At 45.0% G+C, this 18,010-nt stretch overlaps 2 protein-coding genes across 2 annotated transcripts; one reads left to right on the top strand and one right to left on the bottom strand.

Moving 5' to 3' along the window:
* Window positions 1-1,576: 1,576 nt before the first annotated feature.
* On the top strand, window positions 1,577-4,843 carry LOC135260934 (tubulin beta-6 chain-like). Its single transcript, XM_064346687.1, has 4 exons — window positions 1,577-1,811; window positions 2,181-2,289; window positions 2,549-2,659; window positions 3,603-4,843. Exons 1-4 carry the CDS (start codon window positions 1,755-1,757, stop codon window positions 4,664-4,666), a joined length of 1,341 nt encoding a protein of 446 aa, XP_064202757.1. The 5' UTR covers window positions 1,577-1,754; the 3' UTR covers window positions 4,667-4,843.
* Window positions 4,844-5,472: 629 nt separating this feature from the next.
* Window positions 5,473-17,183, bottom strand: LOC135260933 (AFG3-like protein 2). The gene is made up of 17 exons (XM_064346686.1): window positions 16,925-17,183; window positions 15,513-15,612; window positions 15,279-15,356; window positions 14,806-14,957; window positions 14,530-14,682; window positions 14,287-14,361; window positions 13,706-13,830; window positions 11,987-12,260; window positions 11,254-11,391; window positions 10,599-10,752; window positions 10,252-10,359; window positions 9,682-9,807; window positions 9,051-9,161; window positions 8,483-8,598; window positions 7,844-8,044; window positions 7,268-7,462; window positions 5,473-6,980 (listed from the first exon to the last, which is right to left on the bottom strand). Exons 1-17 carry the CDS (start codon window positions 17,018-17,020, stop codon window positions 6,738-6,740), a joined length of 2,445 nt encoding a protein of 814 aa, XP_064202756.1. The 5' UTR covers window positions 17,021-17,183; the 3' UTR covers window positions 5,473-6,737.
* Between the last annotated feature and the right edge of the window lie 827 nt (window positions 17,184-18,010).

Below are 18,010 nucleotides of genomic sequence, written 5' to 3'. Positions count from 1 at the left end.
TGGTCAATTGCTAAATCTATAATTACACAGTGTTCTTGTACAAGAATATGTTTCAAGTCACGCTTATCACATTCACTGTGACATATTGCCCCCTGTTGGCCAAACTATAATAAACTTCTTAGAGAAGTAGTTTTGGAGACGGTTGATAATTCAATATTGCAAAAAAAATTAATTATTACAAAAGCACAATTTTATTGTGCTGGAAGCATACACCATGAGTAACCCTGACAAGTAACAACTGTAACTTGTTATACTTGCGCACAACTGTCTGCCTGGTGAAGCAGAGAATGAGCAGGGAGCCGTAAAAGCTGCAGTTTGCTGCTCAATAATTTGATGCTAGATAACCTGTGAAAGAAAAGGAAAGGCAGTCACATCTTACTGTTATGTCAGACAATAAATCTGTGCATAAAGAATTTTACAAACAGAGCTGTGTGAAGCCAATATGCAATTTTAATACATTTCTGTAAGTACTGAAAAATTTTCTGTGACTGACTGATGAAATGACTATACCACACTGGGCTTTAAATTTGCATGTGGGCCCTTGGCCTGAGTGGCAGTAATTAAATTAGGATTTATGATCTAAAATTGGTTAATAGCTCATTATAGAACTCATCATATTGGCTAATTATACATTACTAGATTATATTCATTCACATTGTTGATGTTTAATTAACACACTTTTAACCCAAACACTAGGAATTAATTATAGTAACACAGGTTTCAAATCATATTTAATTATTTTTCATACCAGACAGAACTGCTCACTTGACTTTAAAAATACAATAGCAATTCACAAAGGGCATGTCTCCCATAGCAACGGTCACGTCAGTGCTGAAAATAATCATAATAATCTTTCTTGCAGGCCAGCCATTTTGACAAAGTTTCAGCCAAAATGACATTGCATTACAATCACTTATACAAGTAACTCTGGATAGGAACACTTGCTAAGTGGAGAAAATCACTCACAGGAATATAAAAGTGCCCTTTCACCAAGAAGGCACAGAAAAGATCCATTTATAGCCTTCCATGTGAGCATACATGGAAGATGTGCAGGGTTTCTGTGGTCCTCACCACAGTGGGAAGCTGGGTATTAAAATGACAGGAAGTGGGGAAAATCTTTGATAAAAAATGATAAAGAGTAATAATTAATGTGAAACAGCCTTTTATTGATTGCACAGTGGTGGTTCAGCTTGTACCGACACATTGGTACACTCTGTGACTTGTCTCTGTGACATTTATTAATGGTTGAACTTGACAAGCTTAATTATTGGTCAATGTTAAGGACAAATCTTTAATAAAGCCTGGCCTGAATTTATCATTTGATTTTGGGAGCTGAATTTGTAATCTGGGGGGAAACCAGAGAATAATACATAAGGAAGTCCAGAGATTGCTCTATAGCAGAGCTGCCCAATCTTATCTGAAAAAAAGCCAATGTGGGGGCAGGTTTATGTTTTAGCCCAAAACTAGGACCCCTGATACAACTAATTAACAAACCATGATCTTCAATAAAGACCTTGTTAAGTCAAATCAGGCGTGTTACTGCTGGGTTAAAACTGGTCCCACACCAGTCATTTTTGGATAGGACTGGATACCCCTGCTCTATAGTCTTTAGATAACAGTTGGCTTGTCACTCAGCACTGCTAGCTGTGGGTGTGAGCTGAGAGTATAAACTCAATGATCCAGCAAGTCATTCCGTCAGAGCAGTGGCACCCATCAGACTACTATTCACTCTCTTCTGGACTTGGAGCACTACAATGAGGGAAATAGTTCACATACAAGCAGGCCAGTGTGGAAACCAAATTGGAACCAAGGCAAGTTGAGGTTTAATTAAGATAACTAGCTGTTCATGTTAATGCAATTACCTCCAAAGTTTTATGATTTTTATCAGTGGTACAAATAGTCTATTTATTGAAGTTAGTCATAACTGTAATATTTTCTAACTGTTTGAGCAATTGAAATTACACTCAAAAGACCAATTATCTTTTAGTATATCAACAACAGATATGGCCTTTTCTTATGCAGTGCCAATGACTGCAATATACTTCAATCGGGAAATTTAAAAAACACTCAATTATCCAACATTTGTTTATTTATAAGAAATAAAAACCCAGCTTCACAGCTATTGCAGTGCAACCCTAGATATTCGGAATATGCCTGCTTTTCATTTTAATATCATGCAGTTCTGGGAGGTTATCAGCGATGAGCATGGTATTGACCCAACTGGGAACTACACTGGCGACACAGACCTTCAGCTGGAGAGAATCAATGTGTACTATAACGAGGCGTCCTGTAAGTCTACAGAGTTTTTCTGAGTGAATCCTTCTTTTAGTCTTCCTCTCATCATGACATCTGCTGATTTTTGAGTATCCAGGTGCTGAAGGTACAGCACAATGTTAATATTAAGCAGTTTTCTGTCATTTTCTGTCTTACTGTTGTGAGTCCATTGGTGGCTGTTATACATTTTGGGAGTACATTTATTCCGGATCCTGACTTTCTTGGCGGATGACCTGCAGTACGACTCCAGTGCATTGTGGGATTTGTCCTGTAGCCCACAGATACGTCCCGCGGGCTGTTCTGGTGGACCTGGAGCCCGGTACCATGGACAGTGTGCGCTCTGGACAGTTTGGGCAGCTCTTCAGGCCGGACAATTTCATATTTGGTGAGCTAATCCCATTTTCACAATGCACTCTTAAGAAAAATATTTTATGTTAAGTTCCACAGTATATGAACAGTCCATCACATGCTGTGGAATTGCCATCACTAAACTGCATGTTTGTGGTATTGACCAGGCCAGCTGTCATTCTGATGGCCTTTCCTCATGTCTAAAGAATGAGTACCACACGGACCATGGAGGCTAAAGGGGACATGGCCTAATTCTTATCTACCATGCCTCTTCAGCGCCCTGGGCTCGAGTGTTTGCCTGAATCTCTGGCTGAATCAGAACATAATCCCCACTGCCCTTTTGTACCAGTGTTCAAAGAGAGGGGTGGGGATAATGAATGCTGTCGACTGGAGTCATGTCCGAAGGATTAAACCACCTCACGCCGCGCTCAAAGTTCCGATAAGATCCATCGCTGTTGGCCACCTACGCTCTGGCATGGATTACAGCTTCACTCATTTTATTTTAAAGCTAAAGGCAACTTGGAGGTTTTACAGATATTTTATCAATGTTTGTGCGTGATGATTTCGATAGATGGTAGCACACAGGCACCTTGATTATTTTGACATAGTTAAAAAAAACGCGTGGGTTGTACAGACACTAAATGAGCATGCCTTTGTGTTACAGACCGTCAGTTTAAATACTCCATACGAGGAGGCTTATCGCCGTCGCTGTTTGTTCAGTTGACACTTCCATCCGAAATGGCTTGGCGTGCTAAATTTGGAACACACTTGGACAGCTGAAGCCGAGGGATCAGTGGATGTTTCCAAGACTGGAGGACATAAGATTAAGGAGACAAAACCCTGCTGAAACCACAACAGCCCACGGCTGCTGGAGAGATGATGAATGACTGGCATTTGGTTTGGTGGCAGTTGGTTTGGGGGGGATTAGACTGTGTCTCTCAAATTTCTTCGTCTTCTTTTTTTCTTCTGTTGCCATGCAGGGCAAACAGGTGCGGGTAACAACTGGGCGAAGGGACACTACACGGAAGGGGCGGAGCTGATGGACTCGGTGCTGGACGTGGTGCGGAAGGAGTGCGAGTACTGCGACTGCCTGCAGGGCTTCCAGCTCACCCACTCCCTGGGCGGAGGCACGGGCTCCGGCATGGGCACCCTGCTCATCAGCAAGATCCGGGAGGAGTACCCCGACCGCATCATGAACACCTTCAGCATCATGCCCTCCCCGAAGGTGTCCGACACGGTGGTGGAGCCCTACAACGCCACCCTCTCCATGCACCAGCTGGTGGAGAACACGGACGAGACCTACTGCATCGACAACGAGGCGCTCTACGACATCTGCTTCCGCACGCTCAAGCTGGCCACGCCCACTTACGGGGACCTCAACCACCTGGTGTCGTCCACCATGAGCGGGGTGACCACCTCCCTCCGCTTCCCCGGCCAGCTCAACGCCGACCTGCGCAAGCTGGCCGTCAACATGGTGCCCTTCCCCCGCCTGCACTTCTTCATGCCGGGTTTCGCCCCCCTCACCAGCAGGGGGAGCCAGCAGTACCGCGCCCTCACGGTGCCCGAGCTCACCCAGCAGATGTTCAACGCCAAGAACATGATGGCGGCGTGCGACCCGCGCCACGGGCGCTACCTGACGGTGGCCGCCGTGTTCCGCGGGCCCATGTCGATGAAGGAGGTGGACGAGCAGATGCTGTCGGTGCAGTGCAAGAACAGCAGCTACTTCGTGGAGTGGATCCCCAACAACGTGAAGGTGGCCGTCTGCGACATCCCGCCCCGCGGCCTCAAGATGGCCGCCACCTTCGTCGGCAACAGCACGGCCATCCAGGAGCTGTTCAAGCGCATCTCGGAGCAGTTCGCCGCCATGTTCCGCCGCAAGGCCTTCCTGCACTGGTTCACCGGCGAGGGCATGGACGAGATGGAGTTCAGCGAGGCCGAGAGCAACACCAACGACCTGGTGTCCGAGTACCAGCAGTACCAGGACGCCACCGCCAGCGAAGGAGAGGAGACCTTTGAGGATGACGAGGAAGAGCTCACAGAGTGAATCTTTCCTTAAAAACTTTTTTTTACAAAATGTTTTCATCAGCACTACTTTTTCTGAACTGTATTGTGTGTGTACAAGTTTTTTTTATATAAAAGTTTGATTTTTGTAACTATTGTTACTGTGGAAATACTGATCTGACAAGACCACAGGAGTGGCTGCAATAAAAAGTACATTGAGGATTAGCTTGGATCTGTGACTTTTAACCAAGTGTTCCCAGTTTCTAAAAAATATATGACAGTCATGTGCTGTGGCTCACGTCCAATAACTAAGAATGTGTTTCCTCAGTAGTGCAGGCTACTTGTGTCAGGAGATCCCAGGGCATCTGACCATTCATCTGTGAAATTACATTACTTACACTTGCATGCTTTAAAGAGCACTAATTGAACTATGACCACCCAGACCAGTAATGCTGCCCCAGCTCTGAAACAATGACCAAATTCTAATTTTTCAGCGCATGAAATGTTCAGTTACTACGCATAAAATCACACAACAGCAGGCATTTCTGGATTAGTTACTTTTTTCATTACTTTAACTGGAAAGAGTATGCGCTCCTGTTCAGTCATGTGACTGTCCACATGACAAAGGCTTATTACAGGACTGATCTCTCAGGGCTATACACACTAGCAGATGTAAGCTGGCAGCTGTGAAAATAAGGAATAACCACCTCCCCCTCCCATCCAAGTCCACAGCAGAAGCTGAGCGTTCGGTCCTAACATACCTAATATTCCCCGCTCCTTAAACATGCCATTCCCTGAAGATGTGCGGAATCTAAAGACGTAGATCACAGAGGCAAGCCCCAGCCCTCATTCATTGGGGTTTTAAATATGTATTTTCCATGTTTTGCAGCCAAAAACATTTTCCACCACGGAACAAAATGCACAATTACATATTATTACGTAACTGCAACCCGGAAAAAATTAATGACAGAAAAACAAAGATTTTGCACTGAGGCCTCATCAGGTGTGTGTCTCTGCGATATGTCAGACACTGACAGGGCAATGTCCTGAAAGATTATCACAGTAAACACTGCAGCGGAGCGTAAATATCACATCGTTTGGCTTTGGCACTAAAAAGCAGAACAAATGTTTACAAAGGAGGCCTGAGAATGGAGTGACCACACCGTCAACCAGTGCCACAAACACTCAGACTGCGCAGTAAACCCTGCTAGGAACACAGTCAGTGCCCAGTCTGCACAGTCAGAACCCAGTCAGCACAGTCAGAGCACAGTCTGCGCAGTCAAAGCCCAGGCTACAATCAGAGCCTTGCCTGCACAGTCAGAGCACAGTCTGCGCAGTCAGAGTCCAGCCTGCATAGTCAGAGCCCTGCCTGCACAGTCAGCGCAGTCAGAGCACAGTTGAAGAAGTCAGAGCACATTCGAAGCAGCCAGAGCCCCGCCTGCGCAGTCAGAGCACAGCTTGCTTTTTACCTCTGTGACAATTTGGTTAACTTGCATATTATTAGCTGCTTTCACATGACATGCTCTTATTTTTGCCAGGTTTGATAAATGACTGCTCACTTTGGTGATTCAAAGCAACAAAGTATACTAAAACAGCACAGTGATCTACACCTAATGATATTTGATGCGTGTTTTAAACCAGTGTGTGCATTTCACCCCAGATTAACACATCCACTTCACAGAAGCAGAATAAATCAGTAAATCGCCAGGGCTGCTATTCAGACAAATATATTACTCTGCATCCCTTTTCCTATGGTAGCCAAGGAATTCATTATTAATATTTACTCATTGCAAAAACAGTCCTGGATTACCCTCTAAACCTGCAAGGCTGAATAAGCTCTTCGGCCCTCTCTCCTTCCTGGTCCTCAGGAGCTCAGCAATGGCAGCCAGGTGTGGCTGGGCAGTGGCAAACCTGAAGACCCGCTCAAACCCCACAGACACACACCCCATCACTGCAATCCGGAGACCCCCTGCAGAACAGTTCGCCCACACGTCCGGCACAGGAGTTTGCAGTTGGGAGAGAGGCGGGGCGGATCGGGACGTGGGCGTAAGCCAAGGCTGGGAGGAGGGATGGGGGTGGGGGGGGGGGGGGTGCAGGGGGGTGGGAGGGATGGCTCAGAAAGGCATCCCTCCTTTGATCTGCCGGGCCACCTGCTCCTCGGTGGACTCCTCCTTGTCCGCGCCGCGCTCCTTGTTCCAGTCCTTCAGCCCCTCGGGCAGGCTGGTGTCCTCCTCCAAGCTGCCCGTCCCCTCCACAAAATCCTCGTAGGTGGACTTCTCGGCGAAGGGCCGCGCCCCAAGCAGCTCCACCATGTCGTTCTTGTCCAGGACCTCCTTCTCCAGCAGGCGGAGCGCCACCTGGGGGCGAGGAGGCCACATTACCATGCACAGTATCGCACTTACCCTTCACTTAAAAAGAGAATAACTGACAAAACAGAAGCAGATAGGTTTTCCAATATTCATTAAGTTCAATTTGCTACACATTAATACAGATTCAGCTTGTCTTTTTCCCCTTCTGTACTGAAAACACATTAATGCAGTTACACAAGAGGAATATAAGTTAAATTCTAACTGTTCTATCTGGTACACCAGCCGTACCGCACTGACAGAGACTGTTCCTCGGCCGTGCAGGCCTGGGGCCTTACCTTCTCCACCTCGGGCTTCTTCTCGGCCAGCAGGGCATGGGTGCGCTCGTAGGCGGAGTTGATGAGGTGGCGCACTTCCGTGTCGATCAGGCGGGCGGTGGCCTCGCTGTAGGGCTTCTCCAGAACCATCTCGCCCTGCCGAGGGAGGTCAAAGGACACCTGGCCCACCTTTTCGTTCATCCCGAACTGCACGATCTGTGGGCAGAGCACACGCACACACACACACACACCATACAGAAAAGGAATGAGCAAGTTTGAACCTGAGTTGATCTCTCTGCTTTAATTTATCATTTTGAAAACAAACACTGCAACAAACAGGCTTGATTTATGTTTAGCCAAAATGCTAAAGTTTATGAATAAATAATAAAAAAACATAGTTACAAGTCTCTCAGTTTCTGTGCTTATTCAGCTTTAGTTGAAAAATTAAGTAATACTGCTGACTATGACATTAAGATTATAATATAAACTTCAAATGTAAACAAACAATTTCTTACTCCTTTAATAGGGTTCACCATTTGTTAGAAAGATTTATTTTCTTAAATCTGCCCAATAAAACACGCGAAGCCCCTCCCATACCTGAGCGTAGGCACTCTGCGTGACCTTGCGGAGGTCATCCTGGGCCCCGGTGGTGATCCTGCCGAAAAAGATCTCCTCTGACACGCGGCCCCCCAGGGTCATGCACATGCGGTCCAGCAGCTGCTCTTTGGTGTACAGGTACTGCTCCTTGGGCAGGTACTGCGCGTAGCCCAGGCCCTTCCCCCGCGGGATGATGGACACCTGGGGGCAGCCAATCACAGACAGACAAATCACAGACATGTTAGACCAGTTACACCCCCAGAACAACCCGTCGGCCAAAACGGTAAAATTCCCAGATTCAAAAATAAATATCTAATATGGAAGCATTTAGTGTGTAATGCACTTCTAAACAAAAACGGTAAGGTAAATGAAGAGAATTTAGACACATCACTTATTTAAGGAAATCATTACATTTTATTTCAGCCTCAAAGGGCACTTGAAGTCTTTCGCTCTAACTCGCATCACTTTGTGCAATGATCTATGGTATGCATGATATAATATCATCCTGAGCAGTACCACAGATTTTATGATATCTCCAGGCTCTTGGAGACATCATAAAATATATCTCCTCAGGATGGACAAGCGTAAACAGCGTGAACATTCTGTCCGTGGTATTTGGGGGTGCTGAAAGGGGCGCACCTTCAGCAGGGGGTCGGCGTGCTCCAGGAACCACCCCGCTACAGCGTGTCCCGCCTCATGATACGCCACCGTCTTCTTCTCTTCCGGCTGGAGCACCTGGGTCCTCTTCTCCAGCCCTGACAAGGCACAAAAACCTTCACTTAAATACACACACCAGGGTCTTCTTCTCAACACATGCCAAGTCACAAATACTTCACTCAAATACACACACCTGGGTTTTCTTCTCGAGACCTGACAAGGCACAAAAAACTTTACTTAAATACACACACTCAGAATACTGAGGTTCACTACACTGCAAGTTGACAAACAACCGGGCGTGTTACTTTAGGTGATTGCTGACCCCACTAAACTGTGCACACGAGGAAGAAGAATAGAACAAAAGGCTGCATTTGATCCAGAGCCAAACTGTAAGACAAAACTGACCCGAACCCTGACTTGAGTGTCCTCTCATCAAAAACTCATTATTTCCCCAGCTGTGGCGCTGTTAGCCAGCGATGCGTCCTGCCGAACGTCACGTCTGGCACGTTTTGGGAAGCTTGTCCCCTGCTGACCCTTATCCCATGCTCACCTCCAATCACGCGCTCGATGGCCTGTTCAAAGTGCTTCTGGTTGATAGAGTCGGAAAGGTGTCGAGCCGCTATCAGCGCTGCTTCATTGCACACGTTAGCGATGTCAGCACCTGCCACAACAGCACAGGAAAGAGACACTTCTGAACGTAGGCCCTGTGACATCATTCTCCTGTGACCGTTAAACTATACATATCTGGGACAGAGCACAACAGGTCTTATTATTTACAGAACTATACTTGAGCCCTGAGGTGCTGATCCATTACTTATGTCTGAACAGGAGTACAAAGAAAACACATAATGGACCACCAGGACTGTTTCATGACAAACGAAACCCCAAGAAAAGCATTTCGCAAACACTAACTAAACCTGCCTCATGAGATTCATGTACTATATCCTACGCGCTTGGTGTATGTACAGCATGTCCCTTTCCAAATTCATAATGATGTTTTAATGGCAAACATGCTCAAATTAGAAATAAAGTAAACTATTTTTCAGATACACTCCCCAGGGTTCCCGTAATGACGTTTATTTTCATTTTGTTTTCGTGAGCAGGGTGTGGGTTTGGCAGCTGAGCCGTGGGAAGGAATGGTGCGGAATCTGCGGGACCTCGCAGGCCCAGCCCTGCCTCACCTGAAAACCCCGGGGTCAGAGCCGCCATCCTCCTGGCCAGGGCGTTCTTGTCCATCTCCAAGTCCAGTTTGAGGGGCCGAAGGTGAACCTTGAAAATGGACGCCCTGCCCTTGATGTCCGGGTGCCCTACAATGCGATTGTAATGTACGCTGTAAAGGCTTCAGATAATTTCCGTCCTCGATACCTCTGAATTCCAGGTACAAAGAGTCAGTGCTGAACTAAGCAGGAAAGTGTTTCACTGCCTTGCATCTCAGTCCTGGAATAACCTGCAGAACACAATGAGCCTGAAAAGCTTAATTAAACTGAAATAAAAACCCAGGAGGCCCTGCAGGAAGGCTATAATGGTTTTAACAATGGGTCAAATCCTTTGTGTATCACTAATGTCGGCTATCGTATTGATTTACTGAGCAGCTCTCCTGGTCAGGTCTTTCTCGTAAAAGAGATTCTGTAACTTGGTGGGAGTGTCTGGTCAAAGAAATGTAAAAAGAGGACAAATATGAAAAGAATATAGACAAGAACAGCAACAGGGCCAATATGACTAGTTATTAGGGAGTGCACATGAATTCATACCAATATATATCTGGCGGTCAAAGCGACCGGGCCTCATGAGGGCAGGGTCCAGGATGTCGGGCCTGTTGGTTCCCGCCAGCACCACAACGTTGGTCGCAGTGTTGAACCCTGGGAAAGGAAAGGCCCAGGCATTCAAGAAGTGTAGTTCTCTCAGCCTCTGACTTGACTGCTTACCTACTTAACTGATTTAGTGCTTTAGGGTCAAAGTCTGACATATACCGATACAGCTAAATGATAACAATAAGTTGCGTGATTGTGATCTCATATTCAAACAAAAATTAACACACAATCTCCCCCCTTACCCCTCTCTCTCCCACGCCCCTCTCTATTTCTCACCCCCCCCTCACCGTCCATCTCCACCAGCAGCTGGTTGAGTGTGTTCTCCTGCTCACTCTGCCCCCCGAAGTTGCCCCGGCCTCTCTTCCGCCCCACAGCGTCGATCTCGTCGATGAACAGGATGCAGGGAGCGTTCTTACGCGCCAAAACAAACAGGTCACGGACCTGGAGACAAAGTAGGGGTGAGGTTCAAACTGACTCTAACCAGCAGTCACCAGACCCGCAGAACAATCGCATGCACAGGGCACACCCCTTCCTGCTCAGAGTCCCCTGACCTTAATGCCCGTCTTCATTAGGCCAGACGGGACAATTAAGAAAAATCAACTCAACTTCTTAATGAACACTTATAGGCCCATTCATTCAAAACAAACCCTTTGTGCTTACTTTGAAGCTTTATACAACATACAAACAGGTCAACACTGAGAATTATGTCTTTTTCTTATCACTAATATATAAAACTCACATACATTTAATCTAAATGTACCTAATGTGATACAAACTCAAAAATGTACATGTACAATAATTCACCCATCAACTTACCAACTTACCAGTTTATAAATGATTTGATTCCCCAGGTCATCACTGAGAAAGAGAACCGAGTTTTCAGGCGACCCACATGATTATATAAAGGTTAAATTATATATTTTTAAAATAAATCCCACTCACTCTGGCCGGCCCCACGCCCACGAACATCTCCAGGAACTCGGAGCCGTTGACGGTGATGAAGGGGACGTTGGCCTCCCCGGCCGTGGCCTTCGCCAGCAGAGTCTTCCCCGTGCCGGGAGGCCCGGTGAGGATCGCTCCCTGAGGAGGAGGAGAGATAAGGAGGGAAGAAGAGGATGACAAAAGACAACAGGAGAGGAGGGTTGCAAAGGAAATGAGAGTGGCTGTCTGGGGACACCAGCTGAACAAGAACTCAGAAATCAGTGTGTACTGTATGCGTCCCCGTGTGGTGTGCCTGTGCTGTTCTCAGTGTCAGGTGTTTTTGCCTGTGCCTAGGTGTCCTGTGGGTTAGCTAGGGCTGTCTGTAAGGTTGTGACCTGTTGTGCTATTGTGTGTTGTTGTCATTGTGTGTGCCTGTGAGTGGCTGTGTCAGTGTGTGTGTGCCTGTGCGTGTCAGTGTCAGTGTTTGTGCCTGTGTGCGTGAGCGTCAGTGTCTGTGCCTGTGTGTGTCATTGTGTGTGCCTGTGTGTGTCAGTGTCAGTGTGTGTGTGCCTGTGTGTGTCAGTGTCTGTGCCTGTGTGTGTCAGTGTCAGTGTCTGTGCCTGTGTGTGTCATTGTGTGTGCCTGTGTGTGTCAGTGTCTCTGCCTGTGTGTGTCAGTGTCAGTGTCAGTGTCTGTGCCTGTGTGTGTGAGCATCAGTCTCTCTGCCTCTGCACATGCAAGCCTCGCCTCTCACCTTGGGGATTTTGGCTCCCAGGTCCTGGTACTGCTTGGGGTTCTTCAGGAAGTTGACGAACTCCATGATCTCCAGCTTGGCCTCCTCGCAGCCCGCCACGTCCTTGAACTTGATGTCGATCTCGTCCCGCAGCACCTTGGCGGTGGTCTCGCCCACGCTGAAGAGGCCCCCCATTCCCCGCCCGGGACGTCCCGCGCCAGCGGGGCCGCGGCGCAGCGTGAACAACAGGAAGCCGATGATGAGCACAGTGGGCAGCATGCTGAGGAGGAAGGACCTGGGGGGGGGGGGGGGATTATTTAACCCTTTAAGGTGTACGATCACAAATATGTCACAAGAATGTCCTTATCTGAACATTCCGATGCTGATGTAGCAATCACTAATGCTAATTGAAAGCAATGGAGTTCTACAACAGTTCGAATATTGAACAAGCATTCCAAAACACCTACCCTTCCAAGGGATGAGCACCATAACAGCACAGCCCATTTCAATTTACAATGCATAGTTGCTTTTGGATATGACGCCTTAAGTGCTCACTACACTTATGACTTCAATACCCACTATACTAAAGTATGACTTAAGTATTTGCTCTACTTAAGTATGATTTAAATTCTCACTAATAAAACTTTTTGTGCAAAATGTTTAAGAATGAGGAAGGTTGTGAGCACCCAGTCCCAGTCAGACAGGGTCCCAACAGATTCTGTACCATGCAGCCAGTGGACAGAATTTGAAGGCAACATAATCAATTTAACATTGATCTAAGTGCCTGGTCCAAACTACTCCAAGCTGCAATCGACAATGTTTGCTGCATGCTATAATTAACCAGAGATCGATGTCCACCGCAAAGCTAAGCTTTTGGCCTCGACAGCAGTGGTGGAACAATTCAACCCAAGAGGACACTGCGGAGGGAAAGATCATTCAGCTGGGATTGTCATTAGGGGGCTGCAGGCTCAAATCTTGGCAACTGCTTCAGCCGATATACCTCAGGTTGAAAAGGTCTTCATTCTAAGTCTCACTGTCGGTCAAGACTCTTATCACGATGGCACAGCCTTGTCATACAGTGATCCACTAAACACATGCCGAGACACTACACCCTACTGACAAGACTCCAATTTAAACTAAAACTGGCCAAGCGGAACGGAATTTTCTGTAAGAAAAAGGTGAGATGTGTGATTTTGAAATGTGTGGGAAATGTTAATGCTAAAGGCCTTTAGCATTAACATCTCCTTCACTTTTATCCCAGTGAAGTGCAATACTGTCCCTAAATAAATAAAACCAACTGTTATGATGGTAGGAGGAGGCAAAAAGTCTTTAGCAATTGCGATAGAAAGAGTGAGAACAGTGCTGCAGGGCTTATTTGTGAATGAGGACTGATGACTTGATGGATCACTAACACCCCCTTGTGGCGAGTGACAGGTTTATTTCTCCACGTTCATAGGGCTCTATTCTGGACCTAGGATTACATTTTCAGTGCGTTCAGCTGAATTAATCATTTATGTGCAAAGAAGCACAAAGTCCGGATGTTACCTCAGAAGGTCAGTGGGGTGAACGAGTCAATAAGGATACAACCTTTCATTGAGGAAAATCAGAGACTCTTTAAAGAGTCATTTAAATATGCTATAACAAATTCACCACAAGCAAATCTTTACTACTTTACTACTCCGCCAACTTCAGACCGGGCCTTCAGTCCCCAGCTCCTCCCACAGGGGCCCTGACTCTCACCCGTCACTCTCAGTAGAGTACACCACTGGCAGTTTGTTCTCCCCCTCGATACCCATCTCCATCTGTGCCGTCTCCAGGTTACGCTCAAAAGTGTCCACGCTGCCGATGTTGAACCACACATATTGCTAGGAAACAAAAGGAAATGATGTCAGAGAGAGGAAGAGTTGCGTATTCATTGCTTAGCAACAGCCTGGAAGCACCTTCTCATTTGGCCCAGACATACTGATAAGACACATTATCAGATTCGAGCAAGGGCTCAGATAATGAGACGAGGTGAGCTATACTTTATTAATAGAGAAGGGGAAATTAGTTTGTCAACAACGCAGCCCTCAACATAATCACAAAAAGCAATATTCATTAGTAATACCAATATAATTACTTCTGAATTAAAATGTAAGGAATTAAGTCTTCGGCTTTACTAAAACACTGCTAATCTGAATAGCAAAAGATAAATATAGCTGAAATTCTTTACATTCTGGTTAAATTTGTTATTAAGTCAACAAATCTTGTCAAGTAACCACTCGCAGAACGCTGACAAAAGCAGGCAAAAGATTACAATAAAAACATTGCAATAAACTCACTCCATCAAATGGTGTTTTTCCAGGGGTGAAAATGACTCTAACATAGCGCTTGTTAATCACTTCCAGTCTGTCCACCTGTAGAGAGAGGAGTCCATGTTGAGAATGGCTGTACTTCAGTTCACAGGTCAAGTGCAAGAAACTCAAAACAGGACACACCTATTTCAAAGCAGTCAGGAACATTTATCACGGTGTGGCGTCAACGGCAGAAACGTTGAACAACAAAAGGCACTGCCCAATGCTTACAGTTCCTTTGGAGAGGTAACTGTTGACAAAGTCTTTCCAGGTGACCTCTCGTCCGCCATTTCGGAAGAACAAATAGTAGGCGACAGCCGACCAGAAGGCTGCCCCGGCCAGGAAGTACATTCGGAATTCCTTGTCGTCCCAGGGCACATCACCCTACGTAAAATGGGGGCAGAGTGTGAGGGCAAAGCTGAAACAAAGGCCAATCGAGTTGCTCTCTTAGTAATGGTACGTACAAGAGTGTTTAGAATTTCTCCCTCACTTAGAACCATATCTCACCTTCTGCAAACGGTTCCACCAACCCGACTCATCTTTCCTCCCTCCTCTTCTCCCTCCTCCTCCTCCTCCACCGCCCCCACTTCCTCCTCCTCCGCCCCCTCCACTTCCTGTTGTCTTTCCAGTGGCTCCCTGTGCATTGGTCGGCTTTGCCTCTGCAAAAGCACATCAACAAGCAATCAAATCTCTCTATCAGCCTCATGCCTTGTAAAGATGCCATATTACTTCTGAGAGAAATCTGATTAATCAGAACTTCCCTAAACTAAATACAATTAGGTGGATATAGAATTCAAACAACAGATATGTCCTGGCAGAAGTCCAAGCTGGGCAAACAGTGGTGCAAACATATGGACAAAAATAGGCCATTCAGCCCAAAAATGCTCACCATTTTCCTACCACAAAAGGGTACCTAGTGCTCACTGTTTGATGTACATACCTGTCAAAGCTATCTGTGCAGAATGAATGTAAAGGCATACCTTTAGCCTCTGCATTGGCTGCTTTGGGCTCAGAGCTTTTAGGCCCATTCTTGCCATTAGGAAAATACTTCTCAAATCCTGGAGGAAAACCATAAGAACAGGAAACAAAGTTATTGCAGTTAACAACAACCAAACGTGAGAGACATCGCACCCTAAACTTCAGCATTATGTGAACTAAGCCAAGACCTGCTCACACAAGTGAATCCTAACTGATGTGTTAGGCTTATGTCATACCTTTTGGGTGCTTGGAGCAAAGTCTTCCATAGACGCCCAATGCACTGGCAAGCAGGGTCCCCCTGTCAACCGTGACCTGACTGTCAGCTCCTCCTGAGGCCTTCACGTGAGGCAGAAATAAAAGTAATGAATAAACATAGCACAGACTGCTAGAGTACTGCATCTCTCTGGAGCTGTTCAGGGATTCTATCAATCTAGTAAACTCAGTGATTCCAGTTCCAAAGGGCATTTTATTTTATTTATGTATCAGAAATCGAAGATAAATTAGCCTAATGCAAGGATTTTATGATTTAAAAAAAAAAAGCATTTTAAATGCAAACCCCTTTCAATCATGCAAACGCATATTGCTGTGTGGATTTAGTCAGTTTCCCCTGAAACACCACTTACTTTTCACAAGGACTACCTTGCATTTTATAAATAGCAGCAGATAGTGTCTTCCATGTGTTTCGTCAGTCTTTCAACAGTACAAAGGTGCAAATAAATTTGCTATCTTCCAAATTCACCTGAATGTGGGGTGACCTCTGAATAGGAATCAAAATAGGCTAAAACAACAAATGACAAATGAATGACTAGCTTCAAAAGGTTATGAATGTAGGTCTGGTAGTTTTTAATTGCTAATCTATTAAACAAGGTGTAAATTTAACTTAAGACATATTATACTGATGTCACGTCAGTATAATATGTCTTGTCAGCACCTCTGTCCCTGCCACTAGTTTAAAATGTAGCTTATTGAAATGAATTTGGTAAGTAGTGAAAAACAAAGAGAAAATTACAAAGTATAAGTTGAAACTCACACGTGTTAGTAATATTTAGGCAAATTTAATTGGAAGCGTTCAAGACCAGTAAATGTTAATTATTTAAATCGCTACCTGCTGACAGAATGGCATGACAACTGTTATGTTTCCTCAGATGAGTGACACCACGGAAAGCCACTGATCAAAATAATGTTAATTAGATGGCACCGCAGATAACGGTATCCGATTCCGATACCAGATTGCATTGGTTACTCAAAAAGTTTAGGCATTATTAAAATGAAAATAAAAAACATTACAGAGCAACGTGTTGTCAACATAGTTCGCTAATAAAACGAAATAGCCAAGTTTGCAGGCAAGCACACACCAGAAAATGAATATGCACAAATAAATTCTACAGCTGTTCATAGACACAAAAGTGTTATATAGCTAGCTACCCAACAATGTCACTCGCAGGCCTGCCATGGTCATATTTATGCAATCTTACAGTAGCTTCAATCCAGCAAGACAAAGAGATAGACAAACAAACTTTGAGATGGATAATACACAACAGCCAAATATCATCGCTTATTTACTCGCCTCGTTCCCAATATTCATACAAAGTTGACAGTACCAGACTGGCTAGCTAGCTAACTCCGTAGTCACAGTAGAAGAGCTTACCAGGTATACACTAGTTGTCCTTACTACATTTGGGGGTAACGAGCTTTGGAGAATACGCCTGCAGCCTCTCGATATAAAGAGGTATCTGTGGGCCATACTGACTCCTTTTGCTGATACCCCCAATCGTTTAAAATAATTTAAAGTCAAATTTTGGTACAATCGTTCGCTCTGGAATTGTGGTGGGCTAACGTTAATGACACAAGACCCACACACGTATCCGCCATTCTGTAATGCAGATGCGTCATGACGCAGCACGCACTGCACGCCTGCCGTGATGACAGTATTTGTGAAGAACGCGGTTTAAATTAAAATAAATCCTGGTGGTTGTGAAGCCTGTTTGTTTCATATTGAATAATTCGGTAATTTATTTCTGTAATTAAGATAAGGATAGTTGTAGCACTGGGAACACGCCGTCGATATTTAATTTACAACACTTGTCAAATCGAATTGTAAAGGGGTTGTTGAATAAGTAAAAAAGTGTAAAATAATTGCCGAGGCATGCCTCTTAGAATGTTCGTGGAGTCCGGAACTAAGGCATGTCCCTGCCGTACGAGTTACATATGCAGAATTGATTAAAGTTAGGCATATGATTCTGTATTATTATTATTATTATTACAATAAACGTTTTCGTTTCCTTGGCTAAGTATGTTTTATCGCTGCTAATTATGATTATTGTTCTAATTCCATTTAAAAGGTAAAATTTAAAATTTGTGTGATATTTGTGTGACAATGGGTTTTAATCAACATTTACAAGTTCACTGACAAACTGGATTTTCAATTATTCCAATTTAGAGAATGATTATTCCAAACAACAGGTCTGAACAGGAAATGGAAATGGAAGTGCCCTCTTAGGTAGTGCAGAGGAATATTCTTTTTAATTTGCACAAAGAGTTTGGCAGCATTTTGGAACATTGCCTTGAATCAGAAAAATACAATACTGTGCTCCATAAGTGAAGCATGACATGTCACATTCAATGAACAATGTTTATTTTCTGTATTATGTTTGCGAACCAAATTGTTAAAGACAGGGATATCTAATTTCAGGGCTGGTTTTGAGCAGAAAAGCATTACTGCACATGGAACTCC

This window comes from Anguilla rostrata, chromosome 8 (assembly GCF_018555375.3).
Source record: "Anguilla rostrata isolate EN2019 chromosome 8, ASM1855537v3, whole genome shotgun sequence".
Taxonomy (NCBI): domain Eukaryota; kingdom Metazoa; phylum Chordata; class Actinopteri; order Anguilliformes; family Anguillidae; genus Anguilla; species Anguilla rostrata.
Note: the sequence above shows the minus strand (reverse complement) of the source record. Positions and strands in the feature narration are given on the sequence as shown.